The 14804-nt window shown below is 52.4% G+C and overlaps 2 protein-coding genes across 2 annotated transcripts; one reads left to right on the top strand and one right to left on the bottom strand.

Annotated features, from left to right (window-relative positions):
* The first annotated feature begins 6818 nt into the window (after nt 1–6818).
* Nucleotides 6819–7868, top strand: LOC134558002 (histone H1.10). Its single transcript, XM_063411422.1, has one exon. It carries the CDS (start codon nt 7047–7049, stop codon nt 7695–7697), a length of 651 nt encoding a protein of 216 aa, XP_063267492.1. The 5' UTR covers nt 6819–7046; the 3' UTR covers nt 7698–7868.
* A 4413-nt stretch (nt 7869–12281) lies between these two features.
* LOC134558004 (histone H2A type 2-B) lies at nt 12282–13916 on the bottom strand. Its single transcript, XM_063411425.1, has 2 exons — nt 13799–13916; nt 12282–13727 (listed from the first exon to the last, which is right to left on the bottom strand). Exon 2 carries the CDS (start codon nt 13659–13661, stop codon nt 13281–13283), a length of 381 nt encoding a protein of 126 aa, XP_063267495.1. The 5' UTR covers nt 13662–13727; nt 13799–13916; the 3' UTR covers nt 12282–13280.
* Nucleotides 13917–14804: the final 888 nt, after the last annotated feature.

Below are 14804 nucleotides of genomic sequence, written 5' to 3'. Positions count from 1 at the left end.
GGTGACTTGTTGCTGGGTGATTCCCAGAGGAAACCCAGACCTCTATAGGCTGAGGCATTCAGCTGATTCATGGAGGTGGCTCAGGGGTGGTTTTGCTCTTTGCCCAGGTCCTGGCAGGGGCAGGAGGAAGAGGCCCAAAGAAAGAAGCCTGGTGGGATGAGGGGAGAGGGGGTCATTCCTCAGTCCACCGTTCTGAAGTGTAACAGGAAAAGCTACAACCAGCTCAGGATTGGTGAAGTGGGTGAAGCTGAGTGAGGTCATGGCAGGGCAGGCAGATGTGGGACCTGATGGCAGCAGCTGCTCCCACCAGGGCTGAACTGCTTAGAAGGCAGCTGTGTTGTGCAATGTACAAATATGAAAGCTGGGGAATCACACAACTCTATCTGTGCTGCAGTGGCAGTGCTGGGAGAGCAGTGTCAAAGGAGTTCCAGGCCAACCACCAGTGTGGCACGTGGAGGGTAGCACGGAGATGCTAAGCTGCGAAGCCCAGGGCAGGAAAGCTCCTGCATTCCTTGGCAGTGGTACCTGGCTCGGCTTTGGGGCTGAATCTGTCCTGTCGTGCAGCCTGGTCTGATCCCCAGCAGGAGCCCTCCTGGCAGCCCAGCACCTGCAGCTGCAGCCACTACGGTGGGTTTGGTGTCAGCCCCATCCCCACACACCTGGAGCCCTAAATGGCTGCTGCCACCAACGCTAGCTCCAGTGCCCCAGCCCCAGGTGTGCAGGGACCCCCACCCAGCACACAGCCTGGGGGTCCAGAGGGAAATATGGGTTTCTATAGGTACACCAAAAGTTTTTAGGCAAACATGGGTGTGTTTGCTGTTTAAATACTCAAACACATTTACACCAGCAGTAATGTATGCATGGATTTATTTACCAGGACACATCTTTTGGATAGCAAATCAGCAGGGGAAGCAGGAGAGCACAAAGAAGCACAGGCACGAAGTTGTGCGTATGTGAATTGCTGCGTTACACAGGCAAATCTCCCAAGGCTCAGAGACAGAGCACAAGTCAGTTACAGGTTTCTCTTTATGACACACATGTGGTTGCAGCCTTACCCAGGTACACACAGGTAGCATAAAGTGTTTCTTTCTTCATATACATATACTCAGAGAAGGAGAAAAAAATACCTCACACATAGATATGGCTACACCTATATATACTTCATTTATATATTTATATAGGAAAAATTAAATTATTACATGAATATACACATGTACAAAGATGTGTATGTCTGTGTATATTACTGCTCCCATACATGGAGAGACAGCATTGATCACATACATTCAGACACATTTTAAATTATTTTCTATATATGTGCTTGTATTTCTATGGGTGTGGTTTTTTCTCTTTGTCTATACACAGATTTTTCTTAATACTTATACAATCCTCTGTGTCTGTTTCATATATATTTAAATATTTTTATATAGTTGTATGTTATTTCTTTATTTCTGTCTGGTTTTTATAGAAAAGGGTCATTTACATGCAGCTCTGTGTGTGTAGTTTAGCTATTTTTATATTTCTTTGAGAAAGAGAGGAGGGGAGGAAGAGAGAGTAAGAAAATGAAAGAAAATACAGACACATAAATAAATTTCTAAATAAATTTGATGTGAAGGTGGATATGGGAACATTCAGGTGTGAGTTGGGAGGGGGAATGACTAGCTCCCGTATACATATGCTTGCTCTCCATATACACATGCAAGCAGACAGAGAATATATGTCCAGATCAATACATGCGCACACACACACACACAGTATATGCATCCCAGATTTTATATGTGGGGGCAGAAGAGAGAGACCATAGCCTCACGCACACCCCCACACCCACCACATGCATTTTTACAGGGGGAAGGATGTCATGGGAGTATTTTTTTACCATGCACTGTGTAGGTCTTTCTCTCCCTCTTGGGGGGAAAAGGAAAAGATGGGAAAAACAGTAGAAAATAGACATGCACACAATTAGTTACATATATAAGTAAATGTTTAAATAAAGTGTGTGTGGCTGGAGATAGGGGGAATGCTCTGTGTGTGAATAGTGCATGTGTGCTGCACATTTGTATACCTGCACCTATGTGTGTGTGTGTATGTAGGAAGTGAAAGACTGAGAAGCTCACAATCTCACTGCACATACAAGTGCGTGCAGGGAAAGAAAGGGCATTGTGTGTTTTTACGGATACAGTGTGTGTGTGAATATCTCTAATTATATATGTAATAATATACAGAATTATTTATTCATATATAGTGGATATATAGCAAAAGATATTGTGTGTTAGTGTGAACACTTGGTGAGTATAAATATACTTGCAGGGAGAGGTGAATGAACAGGTTACTTGCTCTGCCCTCCAGATATAGTATATATGCATAGATGTGTGTATAAATTTATAGAAAGGGGAAAGTGTGTGTGTGAGAACAACTCTCTCCCTGTAGACACATACACACCTATGCATGTATATATATAAAAATATACATATTTCATGTGAACTTGTATGCAAAGAGCTCTCATCCCTTTGTAAGCACAGATCTATGTATATACATGTAGTGAGAGAATTATGCACATTTGTGAACAGCTCACATTCTTACTCTATATATATACATGAGTGTGCAAACAGTGCTTTCTCCAGTTTTACATGTACATATGCATACATAAAGAGAATTCTCTGTGTGAAGTTTACATATATATAAATATATGCATGTATATAGGTTTATCTATTACCAAAAAGAAAGCGCTTAGTGGGTGAGGACATATATATACATACAGAGAGAATATACATCAGAAAGTGTCTTATGTGAAAACAGTTCTCTGAACAGCTCAGTGTGCATATATATGCATATCTATAAATATATAAATAGTCTGTATAATATATAAATATACTTTTTATATATATATTATATATACCATATCTGCTACTTCATCCCCCTGGTACCTATGTATATATACATATATATGTATACATGTGTATGCATTTATGGAGTGTGTGCACGTTGAGTAGCAAGAAAGAGTTGTGTAATTGTATGAAAGAACAACTCTCTGTATAGATGCATGCATATAAAAATGAATGTCTGTGTGCATGTATAGGAAGGGAATTGTGTTAACAGCTCTTTTAAGTACATCCCTATATCTGTTTGGAGAGAAGTGTGTGTGAGAGGCAAACAGACTCTCTCTATATACAGCATATATATGTGTGTTCATATACATATATGTATTTGTATAGAAGGAGAGAAGTGTATTATGTTTGAAAACAGCTCACTAACTATATATAAGCACGTGTATGAAGCAGAGAAAATAGTGTTTCTGTGTAAACAGTATGTGGTTTAATTACGAATATATAGAGAGAGTGAAAACTGTCTATGAACAATCTGCATATATATATATATGCATCTATATACTCATATATAAGGCAAGAGAGAGTACTGTGTGCAAGAACGGTTCTTACTATCTACTCACATGTGTTCATATGGAGAGAGACTATATCAACATATATATATACATAGATATGCATATATTTATGCATCGCAGAGAGAATATATGGGGGGTGAAGAGAGAGTCATGGAAACTGTGTTTGGGTGTATGAATTGCTCTCACTCATTTTGTTATTTATATATGTCTAAATATATCAATATGGCATGAGAAAGGATATATGTGAACAGAGACTAATTAGTGTGTTAGCATGAACTATTCACACAGACTATTGCTGTGTGAAGATCTTTGTGTATCTGTGCATTTATTTATACATAACAAGAGAGAACTGTGTGTGTGAAACAGCTATTTCCCTAATTATACATGTATATATAAATATGTAGAGAATTATATGAGAGAACAGGCTCTCTCTACATATAGAAGCGTGTATAGATATGTATGTCACAACTTTGTCCCTAAATAAATGTATGTAGTGAGCAAGTAGTACCCATGTGGTGAATAAATTGTGTGTGTGAACAGCTCTCTTCCCCCTCTGTTTACACATGCATATATAGCAAGAGAACTGTGTGTGTGAACAGCTCTCCCCTAATTCTCTATGTTCTGTTAGAATTATGTGTGAACAACTGTGTATATAAGAGTATTTACGTATATATGTATATATACATATCTATACAGGAACAGAAAAGACTGTCATGTGAAAACACCTCAGTATATAGGTATATATGCATCTATATGAACAGAGAACAATATAAGCAATGCTCCAATTATATTTGTATAAATTCATATATAGATAATAATAAGTGAACACTGTACACATGTACATACATGCATCTATAGAGAGTCAGTACTGTGTGTTTGAGAAAAACTTTCACTTGCTCTCTATAATGTTATCACATACAGAGAAAGAATTATACAGAGATTATACAGTTATATAGGGCAGTGAGGGAGAAAGTGATAGAAAATGTGTGTGAGAGACAATAGATCTTGCTCTTTTCCTCAAGTATGTATATACATGGATGTATAGACAACAAGAGTGTGTATGTGAACTCTTTCACTCTGTGTCTGTGTATGCATATATGGATGTATATAGTGAGAGACAATAGTGTGCATGTATTTGTGTGCATACAGAGAGGTCAGGGGAAGAGTGTGAGAGCTTATCCTCACATCAATATATACTGCATACATGTCTACACTTGCAGAGTGAAAATGTCTGAACAGCACGCTCACTCTCTCATCCCCCATTTCTATATATGTCAATGTATGAATATATAGCAAGAGAGAACTGCCTGTGAACCTCTCACACGCTCTCTGTAGATATGTGTGTATGTGTACATATGTGTATGAGATGTGTGTGTGAACTAGACTCACTGTGCCCATACAAGTGTGTATGTTCATAAGGGAACAGAATGTGTGTTTGGGCTATTTTCTCACATTCTCTGTGTTTCTCTCACACACACAAGCAGCCTCCCCCACATTCTGTTCACATAAATATACCTGCATATATTTCCACGTGTGTGTTCCATTCCTTACTGTGTCTTTGGAGGGGAGGGAGAGAGCCCTCACTGACAGCCCTCACTCTCTCTGGCTGGGGATTGGTGCTGGATCTCTGTGCTGCTCCCAGCCACGCAGCCGGGGTGAGATCAGTGCACTCATAGCCCAGCCCTGCTTACACACCCACCCACCTATACACATGTATTCTTAAATTTTCATGTTTATGTCAATATTTAAAATAGCTAGGTCTTTACGTGTATGCATGCACTTTACATTTATTTTAAATTTACACGTAGCTATTACATTAAATAACCACGATCAGATATCACACATCTGTAACAGACACACACACCATACATACCAACCACACTCTATAGCCGGCTTAACTGTAAGGTAAGCCAGCTCTATCAGGCTACAGCGTTCGTTTACGGGTGTACGGGTGTGCGTTTGCATGTTACACACCTACACGTCATACACATCCTGCCCGGTAACAGCTGCGCAGGCGGTGGGTGCCGTGTCCCAGGAGTGGGTGCTCGATGCTTCCGATGCTCCGAGGGGCTCCGGATGGCGGATCCCAGGGGCGCCCTCGCGCTGCTGAGGCTTCGCCCCCTCCGAGCCCCTTGCAAGCCCCAGAGGCCGGGCAGAACTCATCACAGGGGTGCCTGGCTACGGCTGCACGGAAGGACAGAACCCGCCTGTTCTGAAAGGCTCTCTCCTCGGGGTGGGGGAGCAGAGGACGGGACAGAGCACCCCGCTTCGGTTCGGGATGGGGTCACAAAGGCGGCTGGGTAGGATCCTGCTACCCCACCGACACGCAACGCCGCAGGAAGCCGAGGCTCAACTCCTCCGGCGGCAGGGGCTGGGTGAGGGAAATGGCGGAGATTGTCGGGACATGGAGAGAGGGGGAGGAGAAAGGGAAGGCTGCAGAGCTGGGCGGGCTCAGCGTGCCTGGGCAGGGGGAGAGGGGTGCGACAGTGCAAGTATGACCGTGAGTATGTGTGCATGTATGTGCGTGTGCACGTACGTCTGTGTACATTTCTGTGTGGGTGCACGTGCACGAGTGTGTGCACAGCCGGGCGCACTCCCGTGCCTGTGCCCCGCGTCCCAGCACACGCATGTGCCGGCTGCGGAGGTGCCCCCGAGCACTAACACCCCCGGCTCACCTGCGGCGGGGCCACACGGATCCCACTCCCAGGAGCAGGGGGAGACAGGACCCTCCTCGCCCAGCCCCAGGGCTCGGCCAGGGAGGTGTCGTGCGCTTCCTTGACCCCGCCCCCCGAAGCCGCATTTCCCCGGTGGGGTTTGGGGAGATGGGGTGAACTGGGGGGGTTCAGAGTATCGCTGCCCCTCCCTCAGCCCATACAGAGCTGCGCATGCAGCGGCGCTCGAGTCTCCCGCTCCGCTGCCACGGCACGCAGAGGCTGCAGGTGCGGCCACGATTCACACAAACCCCCTACAACCACGGCACCGAGTCCGGTCGGGAAGCCTTCCTGGGCCCTCCCCACCGCACTTTTCGCATCCTCCGCTGCAGAGCGATGGCCGCCGGGAGAGAGGGTCGCATCGGACACGCAAGGCTTCCCCCGGAGGCCTCCCCCCATTGACCACGAGGGTGAGGGCCGGTCGGGGGGCGGCCCCAGTCGCCGGGGCGGGGACCCCTGGCCTCGGCGGGGCATCTCCTCACTGCTGCCGGCGGCCGCGGGAGGGCGTCGTCTGTGTTAGTTTTCTCCAAGGAACCCAGGGCCAGCGCCGTCGCTCCCGCCGCCTCCCCCTGCCCGCGACGGCCTCTCTTGGGCGGAGGGTCCGAGCTGAGGCCCCAGTCCCCGCCGCGCCAGGCACCCTCCTCCTCGCTACCGCCGCCGAGCCGGCCGCGTCCCCAAAATCTGGGCGGAGGTGGGGGGGGGGGGGGAGGAGGAAGGGGGGCGTGGGGGCCCGGCGGCGGCGCGGGAGCTCCGCGAAAAAGCCCCGGAAAGCACAAGCTGGCGCCCGACCAGGCTGTTGTTGTTCTCAATGTAGTCCGCCCCGTACCAATATAAAAGGCGGCGGCGGCGCCCGCCCTGGCACAACGTATACCGAGTGCAGCAGATACAGCGCGTTCGCGGGGCCCCGCCACGCCGCCGCTCGCCCTGCGACTCCCCGCACCATGTCGATAGAGCTCGAAGAAACCGATCTGCCTCTGACCGAGGCAGAGGAGGCGCCGCTCTCCCCGGAGAAGAAAGCGGCTGCTAAGAAGGCGAAAGCAGGAGGCGGTGCCTCGTCGCCATCGAAGAAAAGGAAGAACAACAAGAAGAAGAATCAGCCGGGCAAATACAGCCAGCTAGTGGTGGAGACGATCCGCAGGCTGGGCGAGCGCAATGGCTCCTCGCTGGCCAAGATCTATAACGAGGCCAAGAAAATGGCCTGGTTCGACCAGCAGAACGGCAGGACTTACCTGAAGTACTCAATCAAGGCACTGGTACAGAATGACACGCTGCTCCAGGTCAAGGGCACCGGCGCCAACGGCTCCTTCAAGCTCAACAGGAAGAAGCTGGAAGGCGGCAGTGAGGGGGGCGCGGGCAACAGCGCCCACAAGTCCCTCAAGAAGGCGACGGTTTCCTCGACCCGGCGGACCGAGAAGACGCCGGCCAAGACCAAGAAGCCCGAAAAGAAATCGCACAAGAAGGGAACCGGCGGCGCGGCGGGGAAGGACAAGGGCAAAGCCAAGAATGCCACCAAGAAGGGAGCTGCGTCCTCCGGGGGCAAGAAGGTGAAGAAGTCGGCAAAGCCCAAGGCACTCAAAAGCCGGAAAGCATGAGATCGAGGCGCAAGGAGCCTCCCGCCGCCCCCCGAACTGAGAGCCCTGCGGCACAGACTGCTCTGAGGACAGACCCCAGGGGATCCGCTTTGTCTTTGTGTTGCTGACTCGCCTCCGCAGCCACCGCCGTGCGCGGTGAGCGGGGCTGCGGGTGCCCCAGCCCCCCTCCCCTTTCTCTGCCGCCTTATTTTTTTCACCCCTTTTTCCCCCACCCTACTCCGCGGCTTTTCCCCGATCGCGCCCTTTTGTTTTTGGCCGTGCCCCTCCCCGCCTGTAGATCGTTCCCGGCCCCTACCCCCTCCCGTGTCCCCCTGGTTCTTCACAGGGATATTTCCCGCTCGGTTTCCATAGCAGCCATTTTGCACGGCCTCCCCCCGCGCCACGTGGGCCGGTCCCGCTCCCGCCACCCGCGCGCGCCCCGCCCCGCTCCGCCCCTCCCGCCGCGCGCCCTGCCTGCTCGCAGCCGCACCGAATGCCCAAGGCGCCCCCTGGCAGGCGGCGCCCCTCCTCCCGCCATAGCAACAGCTCGGCGCGCGGGAGTGGCTACCCCTTGGCGGCCGCCAATCGCACCTGTAATGGCCTTTAATGGGTTTTTTTTGGGTCTAGGGGTGGGTGGGTTGGGGAGGGTTTGGGTTAGTGGGATCTTTTTTTGTTTCATTTTTTTTCCCTTTTCATTTATCGTAGTTTCAAATAAATTGGTACAAAACGCCTCTCCTGTATGCTCCCTGTAGGCGGCGGGGACCGGGCAGGAAGGGGGCTGGTCCTAGGGGGGCTTCCCTGCTGTTCGGGATCCGTCCGGGTGGTGATGCCTAGAGTCCGCATCCTCCTCCGAGTGGAGAACAGGAGCAGAGGAAGAAGTGTCCCTCGTCATGGAGGCAGGGGAGGAGCGCGATCCTTGCGCATCTGCGTTCGGCTGAGCTCCCTTGAGCAGTGGGGCGGGGGTACCCCCGGCGGACACCCGCGGCATAGACTCCCGCCGCAGTCGGCAACGATTCCCTACAGCATCTGGGTCGGAAAGGGGCAGCTGCCACGGCACACCATTAGCCGCCTCTCTGGCCGGGATCGTCCCCCATCCCCCCCAGGCAGGAGCAGCAGCGAGGGGAGAGGCGGAGCCCCCGGCGCTATTTATAGCGCACGCGGCGAGGTTGCGTAAATCCCGGCAAGGATCTGGGCCATCTTGTTCAGCCAGCTGCGGGAGAGAGCACGGGGCGAGGGATGAGCTCTGGCTCATCGCCCTCCATGCCCCGGGGACCTGCAGCGCGCACCGGGGATGCAGGAGAGAGAGGGGACAAGAACTGGCAGCCCATCTCCCTGCAGCAGGGACGGGAAGCAGGGCACGGAGGGCAGGAGGAGGTGGAGGTACGTGGTACCTCCCAGGTCAGCTGTCGGTAAGCCACTGGCAACGCTGCCATCATCCCAACTGTCAGCCCCACACTAGGGCCCTGCCCCACTGTGTCCACCAGCCAGGGAGAGTTTCAGGACTGGATTGCCCGAGAGCTGCTCCAACCCTGGTGAGCTGCTGTGCTGGAGCATCAACATGATCCCTGTGCCTAGGGAACACAGCACGGATCAGGCCCATACCCAACATCCCCCAGGAGGCGGTGACAGGGACAGCAGCCAGTGCGGCCTAGGGACTGTCACACCAGGTGATGGCAGGGCCTTTCAGCACTCCTGGGAAAGGAACAGCCCCTTCCTCCAGGGCCCCAGTGAGACCTGGGGCAGCTGCTTTATCCCTTTGTCCTCTGGAGAACAAGCAGGGAGAAGAGAAGCAAGTTTTACTCCCTGAAGAAACGATCTTTTCTACATCCAGCAAGAGAAGCCAGCCATGCTCCTGGCTGACCAGCTATAGCTATAGACTATGCAGCTAGAGTCTGCTACAGGAGGCCCACCTCCCTCCAGGTCTGTATGTAGAAGCAGTCATGATCCTGTTGCCCCACATCAAGCCTGGGAGAGAACTGCTGCATTATGGCACTGACTTGCAGTTGTGTCCTTAGTTGTGTCCTGCTGACAATGCAGGTTTGGCAGGATCAGAGGTAATGTCCTCACCAAGGGCTGGGACACAGGGGCAGAGGGGTCACCCTGCTCCCCAGGAGGGAAGGTTAAACCAACTCCATCTCAGTGCTCTCCTCGGCACTTGCATGGCAAACTGTAACCACGTCTCCAGGCAGACCAGCAGGCACATTCCTGTGGGCAGATAAAAGCAGAGGGAAGACAGTGACCCTCCAGCTGCCCAGCACAGGGAAGGCAGCAGGGTGATACAACGTGCCAATTCAGCTGGAGCTGTCTTACCTCACAGGCTGAGTCTGCCAGGAGCCATGATACTGGGGGACATCCTTGAGTGAGCTCCCTTGGGTGCTGCCAACCATAAGGACCAGGCTCTGGAGAGAAACCCAAGCCCTGGGGACTTTCAAGAGCCAGTGACTCATCTCATCAAACTTCCAGAGCTGAGGGACACAGCTGGCAGAGGCTCTGCTGCACGTGGTGAGATGCACAGCAGTGTCCCACAGCAGGCAGCTTTCAGCTCCTGGTCTGTGCTCATCTCATCTTCAGGTACCCAAGGGGCAAGGGAAGAATCCTCCAGCCTCCCAGCCCCCTCCTTAAGGGAAGCATAGACCAAGAGATACCTTTCCAGGCTCACTTGACCTCTGGGAATGGCTCTACTCAGCCAAGTCCTTCACATTTTATGAGCTCAGCTGCTCTGGTGCTATGAAGCATTCAGAAGAACCAGCACCAGTAACACCCCTCCAGAAAGCACAAGAAATATCCCTGAAGCTGCAGACTTGACAGTGACCACATTTATTCTAGCTTTATAATAAGGACCAAGACTTCAAGTCTCCTGGTTACAACAATGTTCAGCTGTAAAGTTTAAGAAGTGGTAAAGGCCAAGCACTTCAGCAATGATTGCTGTGATGGACAGGATTTCCTTCGGTCTCATTTGCAACATCCCAGCTTTCCCAGCTGGTCTGTCACATGCAGCAGAGGAAGTTCAGAACCCAGTCATAGCACACACCACTTGCCACTCCACCAGCCTCAGCAGAGCCACACAACATCCAGGATGGCTGCAGGCTCCTGGGCAGCAGCCCCCCCATACTAGTTGCTGCCCTGGGCTGGCAGCGCAGCTGGCAGGGCAGCAGGTGACACTGCCCTACAGGGACCAACCCAGCACCCCCAGCCAAGACCCACACATCCTTTAGCCCTACACAGCACCTAACCCTGACACCACTGGGAGTCATCCACACTTCCCATAATCCTTCTTCCCTAAAACCCAAACAGGGTGCAATATTGGTTTGTAGAGTAGCCTCCAGGACAGCCATCTGGGCATGTCCCACAAAGGAGAAGGTATGAGAATAACAAACAGCCTTGCATCTTCAAGTTCTTTCCTTCCCTTCAGGATCAGCTTTTCTCATCTCTGCCTACTTGCCTGCAAGGTCACCCAAAAGCTCCTGGAGCAGCCCATGGGACACCTTCAGCACTGGGAGAAGGTCCTGGGTCCAGCCTCACTCCTCCTCCACTGCAACCAGCCAGGAGCAGGCTGAAGCTTCCTGGCAGTCATGACAGAGCAAGCAGGCCGTGTGGTGTTCCCATAGCAGGAAAAAGAGCCAGACAACAGTATTATCTGCTCCCAGGGTAGGAAAGACTCTCTGTCAGAATGAAGGGCAAACACACAATCTAGCAGTGGTCTGGTCCTGTCTGGTGTTTTACTAGTCCTTCCCCTTGGAGAACACAGAGTCCAGACACCAGAGAGCCTGCCAGATTCTGTGAGTTTGGTGAGGTGACAAGACACAGCACATTTAAGAGCATTCAACAGGGAGCCAATTTAATTAGATACCAGGTTTGCACCATTCTTTTCAAAATCACAAGTTCTGCATTTTTCTAAGAAATACAAAGCACTCTCAGGTTTACAGAATGCTGGTCCTGGAGAAAACAAGAGGGAGAGAACAAGACACTAAGATACACACTGACCACCATCAAAAAGGAAACTGTTCATCCTCACCTTGCTGATGGTAACAGCCCCTTTGCAGAGAGGTCCCAGGGAGTCTATGCTACTGCAGTGGGGCTGTGCCCTGCTATCCCCACCCACCAAGGTCAGGATACCCCAAGTGGAACCATAGGACACCTCCACACCCCCATCAGCACAACACCAATGAACACATGGCTCCCAAATACCAGAATGAAAAACCCCTGCACAAAGCCAGCTGACAAGCATCCAGGTTCATCTGCTCTAGATAACATTAAGTTACTTCATCCACAAGATTAATAGCCGATTCAATAGGTTGAACACATGCTACTTACAGCACATAAATAGAAGATACTCTTTTCTATTTAAAAATGTGTGATGAAGGTCTAGGTCCAATTGCCTCGACACTTGCTGCATGCACACAACTATCGGCCTCACAGAAGCGGCTGCACTGGCCAGCAGGAAAGTTGTCTTTGCATCACCTATTCCAGGGGTCACGGGACAGCTATCCTGCCCCCATGCTCGAAATTAGCCACATAGCCAGGAAGTAAGTATGGCACTAGCCAGGAGTGGGCTTTAATACAAACCCTAGTGGTTTTCAAAAGAAATATTCATCCATAAAAGGGTTACAGTTAACACATATCATCATCACTTTATTTCTCAAAGCCAGAAATAGTGCTGAACAAACAAACAAAAATGAGACAGAGTATGTCATTTCCAGGGTACAGGGTAGCTCTCAGTGAGATGAAGGGCTTCTGCAGCTGGGAGAGGAGAGGAGCCATGGCAGAAGATGGCAGCTCCTGCTCCCGGGGGGCACCTGACCTTGCGACGTTCTCCGAAGGGATTTGTCACTGCAGCCTCCACCTCACCCCACTACCAGGACCCACAGCATGTGGGAACATGAGTACCCCAGCAACCACCAAGCCAGGGAGCTACAAGATGACTTTACAGGGATATACCCAAAATTAGAGACCTTAAAATAAATAGGAGCAAAGCTTCTTTACAGTAGGCAATGCACTAGTTTTACCATGAACAAAACTAAGATTAACAACCACTTCTTGCCAATGGAGAAACTTTTTCTCCTCTTCACATTTTCCAGCCCCTTGCCCTCACAGCTGCAGTGCGGCCAGGATGGCATTGCTGAGGATGGAGGCAGGGGAACGACCGCAGCAAGTACACACCACGGCAAGCAGGGCCAGCTGGGGGGGGCCCTGCATAGTCCCAGGGCTGGCAGAGGGGAGAGGCAGCCAGGGGTGCCTGTGTCCATCCCTTTGCCAGCTATAACAATCCTCAGCAGCTACCAGCAGCTCTGCACCATGACCTAACCACACGGCTCCAGATGTCACCACTGCCAACAGCTGTGATCCAGCTGCCTCCTCCAAAACCACTTCTTCCAGAGGACAGACAGGCAGAGTGGGGGCACAAGCAGGGCTTGACCTCAATCATGCTCACGCAGCACCCTGCCACAGCCCAGGCCAGGGGAGCTAGTGAGGGGCTGGTGGGGTGCTGCCAGGGCTCACCACCCAGCCCGGGCTGAGGGGCAGGACGGGGAACCCCAGCCCCACTGGGGGAGAGGTGAAGCAGTGGTGAAAAGGGAGCTAGGGGCTGGGGGATGGGGGCGGCGCTCACTTCTTTGAGCTCTGCGTCTTCTTGGGCAGTAGCACGGCCTGGATGTTGGGCAGGACACCGCCCTGGGCGATGGTCACGCCGCCCAGCAGCTTGTTGAGCTCCTCGTCGTTGCGGATGGCGAGCTGCAGGTGCCGCGGGATGATGCGCGTCTTCTTGTTGTCGCGAGCCGCGTTGCCCGCCAGCTCCAGGATCTCAGCCGACAGGTACTCCAGCACGGCCGCCAGGTACACCGGCGCCCCGGCGCCCACCCGCTCCGCGTAGTTACCCTTCCGCAGCAGCCGATGCACCCGCCCCACGGGGAACTGCAGCCCGGCCCGCGAGGAGCGCGACTTGGCCTTGGCCCGCGCCTTTCCGCCGGACTTCCCCCGGCCCGACATGGCCGGCAGGCAGCGGCCCCTCGCCCCCGCCTCTCAAGAAGCACCGCGCACAGAGGGTCCCGGTGCCTGCGGGGAGATAAACGCCGTTACACCGCGCAGGGGCCGCGCTATCCCCGCCCGCGCCGCGCCGCCCTTACCCGCAAGAGCTACCGCTGCTCTGCCCTGCGCGCCGCCCGCCGCCGCCGCACTGCCCGTGCTGCTACCGCCGCGCCGCGGATATCGCTGCCCGCCCTCCGCAAGCCTCGTTCTATTGGCTACCGCCGCTGCCGCCACGACGCTGATTGGTCATCATGCCAATCCCTGATTTGCATAGGGCTCCCAGCGCCCCAGCTCTGCCACAGGCTGGCGCCCGGTGGGGGGCAGCAACGCGGCTGTGCCTGAGCTCCGGCCAGTCCCAGATCCCGCCAGCTCTCCCTGCATCCCGGTAGCTGCCTTGGCGGGTTGGCCCGAGCGCCCGTGACAGAGTTGTACTCGTTTGCTTTCCCCAAACCCATGGTCCCTTCCTCGGCCAGCGGGATGTCGCTCCCGGAAGGATGCCAAAGTTTGCGGGCGAGGGCAATGCTACCGGGAAAAGAACCCTCCATAGGGAGGAGAACCTGCAGCGAATACTACCCTCCCTTGTCTCCTCAAAGGGTAAAGTTTCTCCCAAATCAGTTTCTGTGGATAGGCCAGGTTGACTGTGGTCATCTCCACACAAGGTTAGAGGAACTGCCTCAAATAGCCTTGAGTGAGCAGCTAGACTCAGCAATAACACCTCATTAAACACTCAGCATGGAGTTTTTTGGTTGGTTTATTTTTTGGGTTTTTTTGGTGATGCTGCGGCTGCTGCTCAGTCTGGAGGGACATAACCTGTACCCTGTGCCTTTGCATCGCCCCTGTGTCTCCAGGGGAAGGATTATGTTCACCAGAGTTGGGAAAGTTGAGCATCTCCCCACCTGTGCTCAGCACCTTCACTCCCTCCACAGCAACTGGAGACCTGAAATGAATTCGAGATGAGCTGGTGACCTTTAGAAAAACTTCATCTGCAGTTAGTACTGACTAGGCTGGGGCAGCTGAGCAGCTCATCCTGGAACAGTGATGGGCAGGCAGGGAGAGAAACCTCCTGTTGTGGTTCCTGCAAGGACAGGCATCAAGGTGATAGTG

Source organism: Prinia subflava, chromosome 14 (assembly GCF_021018805.1).
Source record: "Prinia subflava isolate CZ2003 ecotype Zambia chromosome 14, Cam_Psub_1.2, whole genome shotgun sequence".
Classification (NCBI taxonomy): Eukaryota; Metazoa; Chordata; class Aves; order Passeriformes; family Cisticolidae; genus Prinia; species Prinia subflava.
This window is presented reverse-complemented; position numbering and strand designations above follow the sequence as displayed.

Coding starts and splice junctions, on each gene's coding strand:
- LOC134558002 (XM_063411422.1), top strand. CDS start 7,047: ATGTCGATAGAGCTCGAAGAAACCGATCTGCCTCTGACCGAGGCAGAG.
- LOC134558004 (XM_063411425.1), bottom strand. CDS start 13,661: ATGTCGGGCCGGGGGAAGTCCGGCGGAAAGGCGCGGGCCAAGGCCAAG.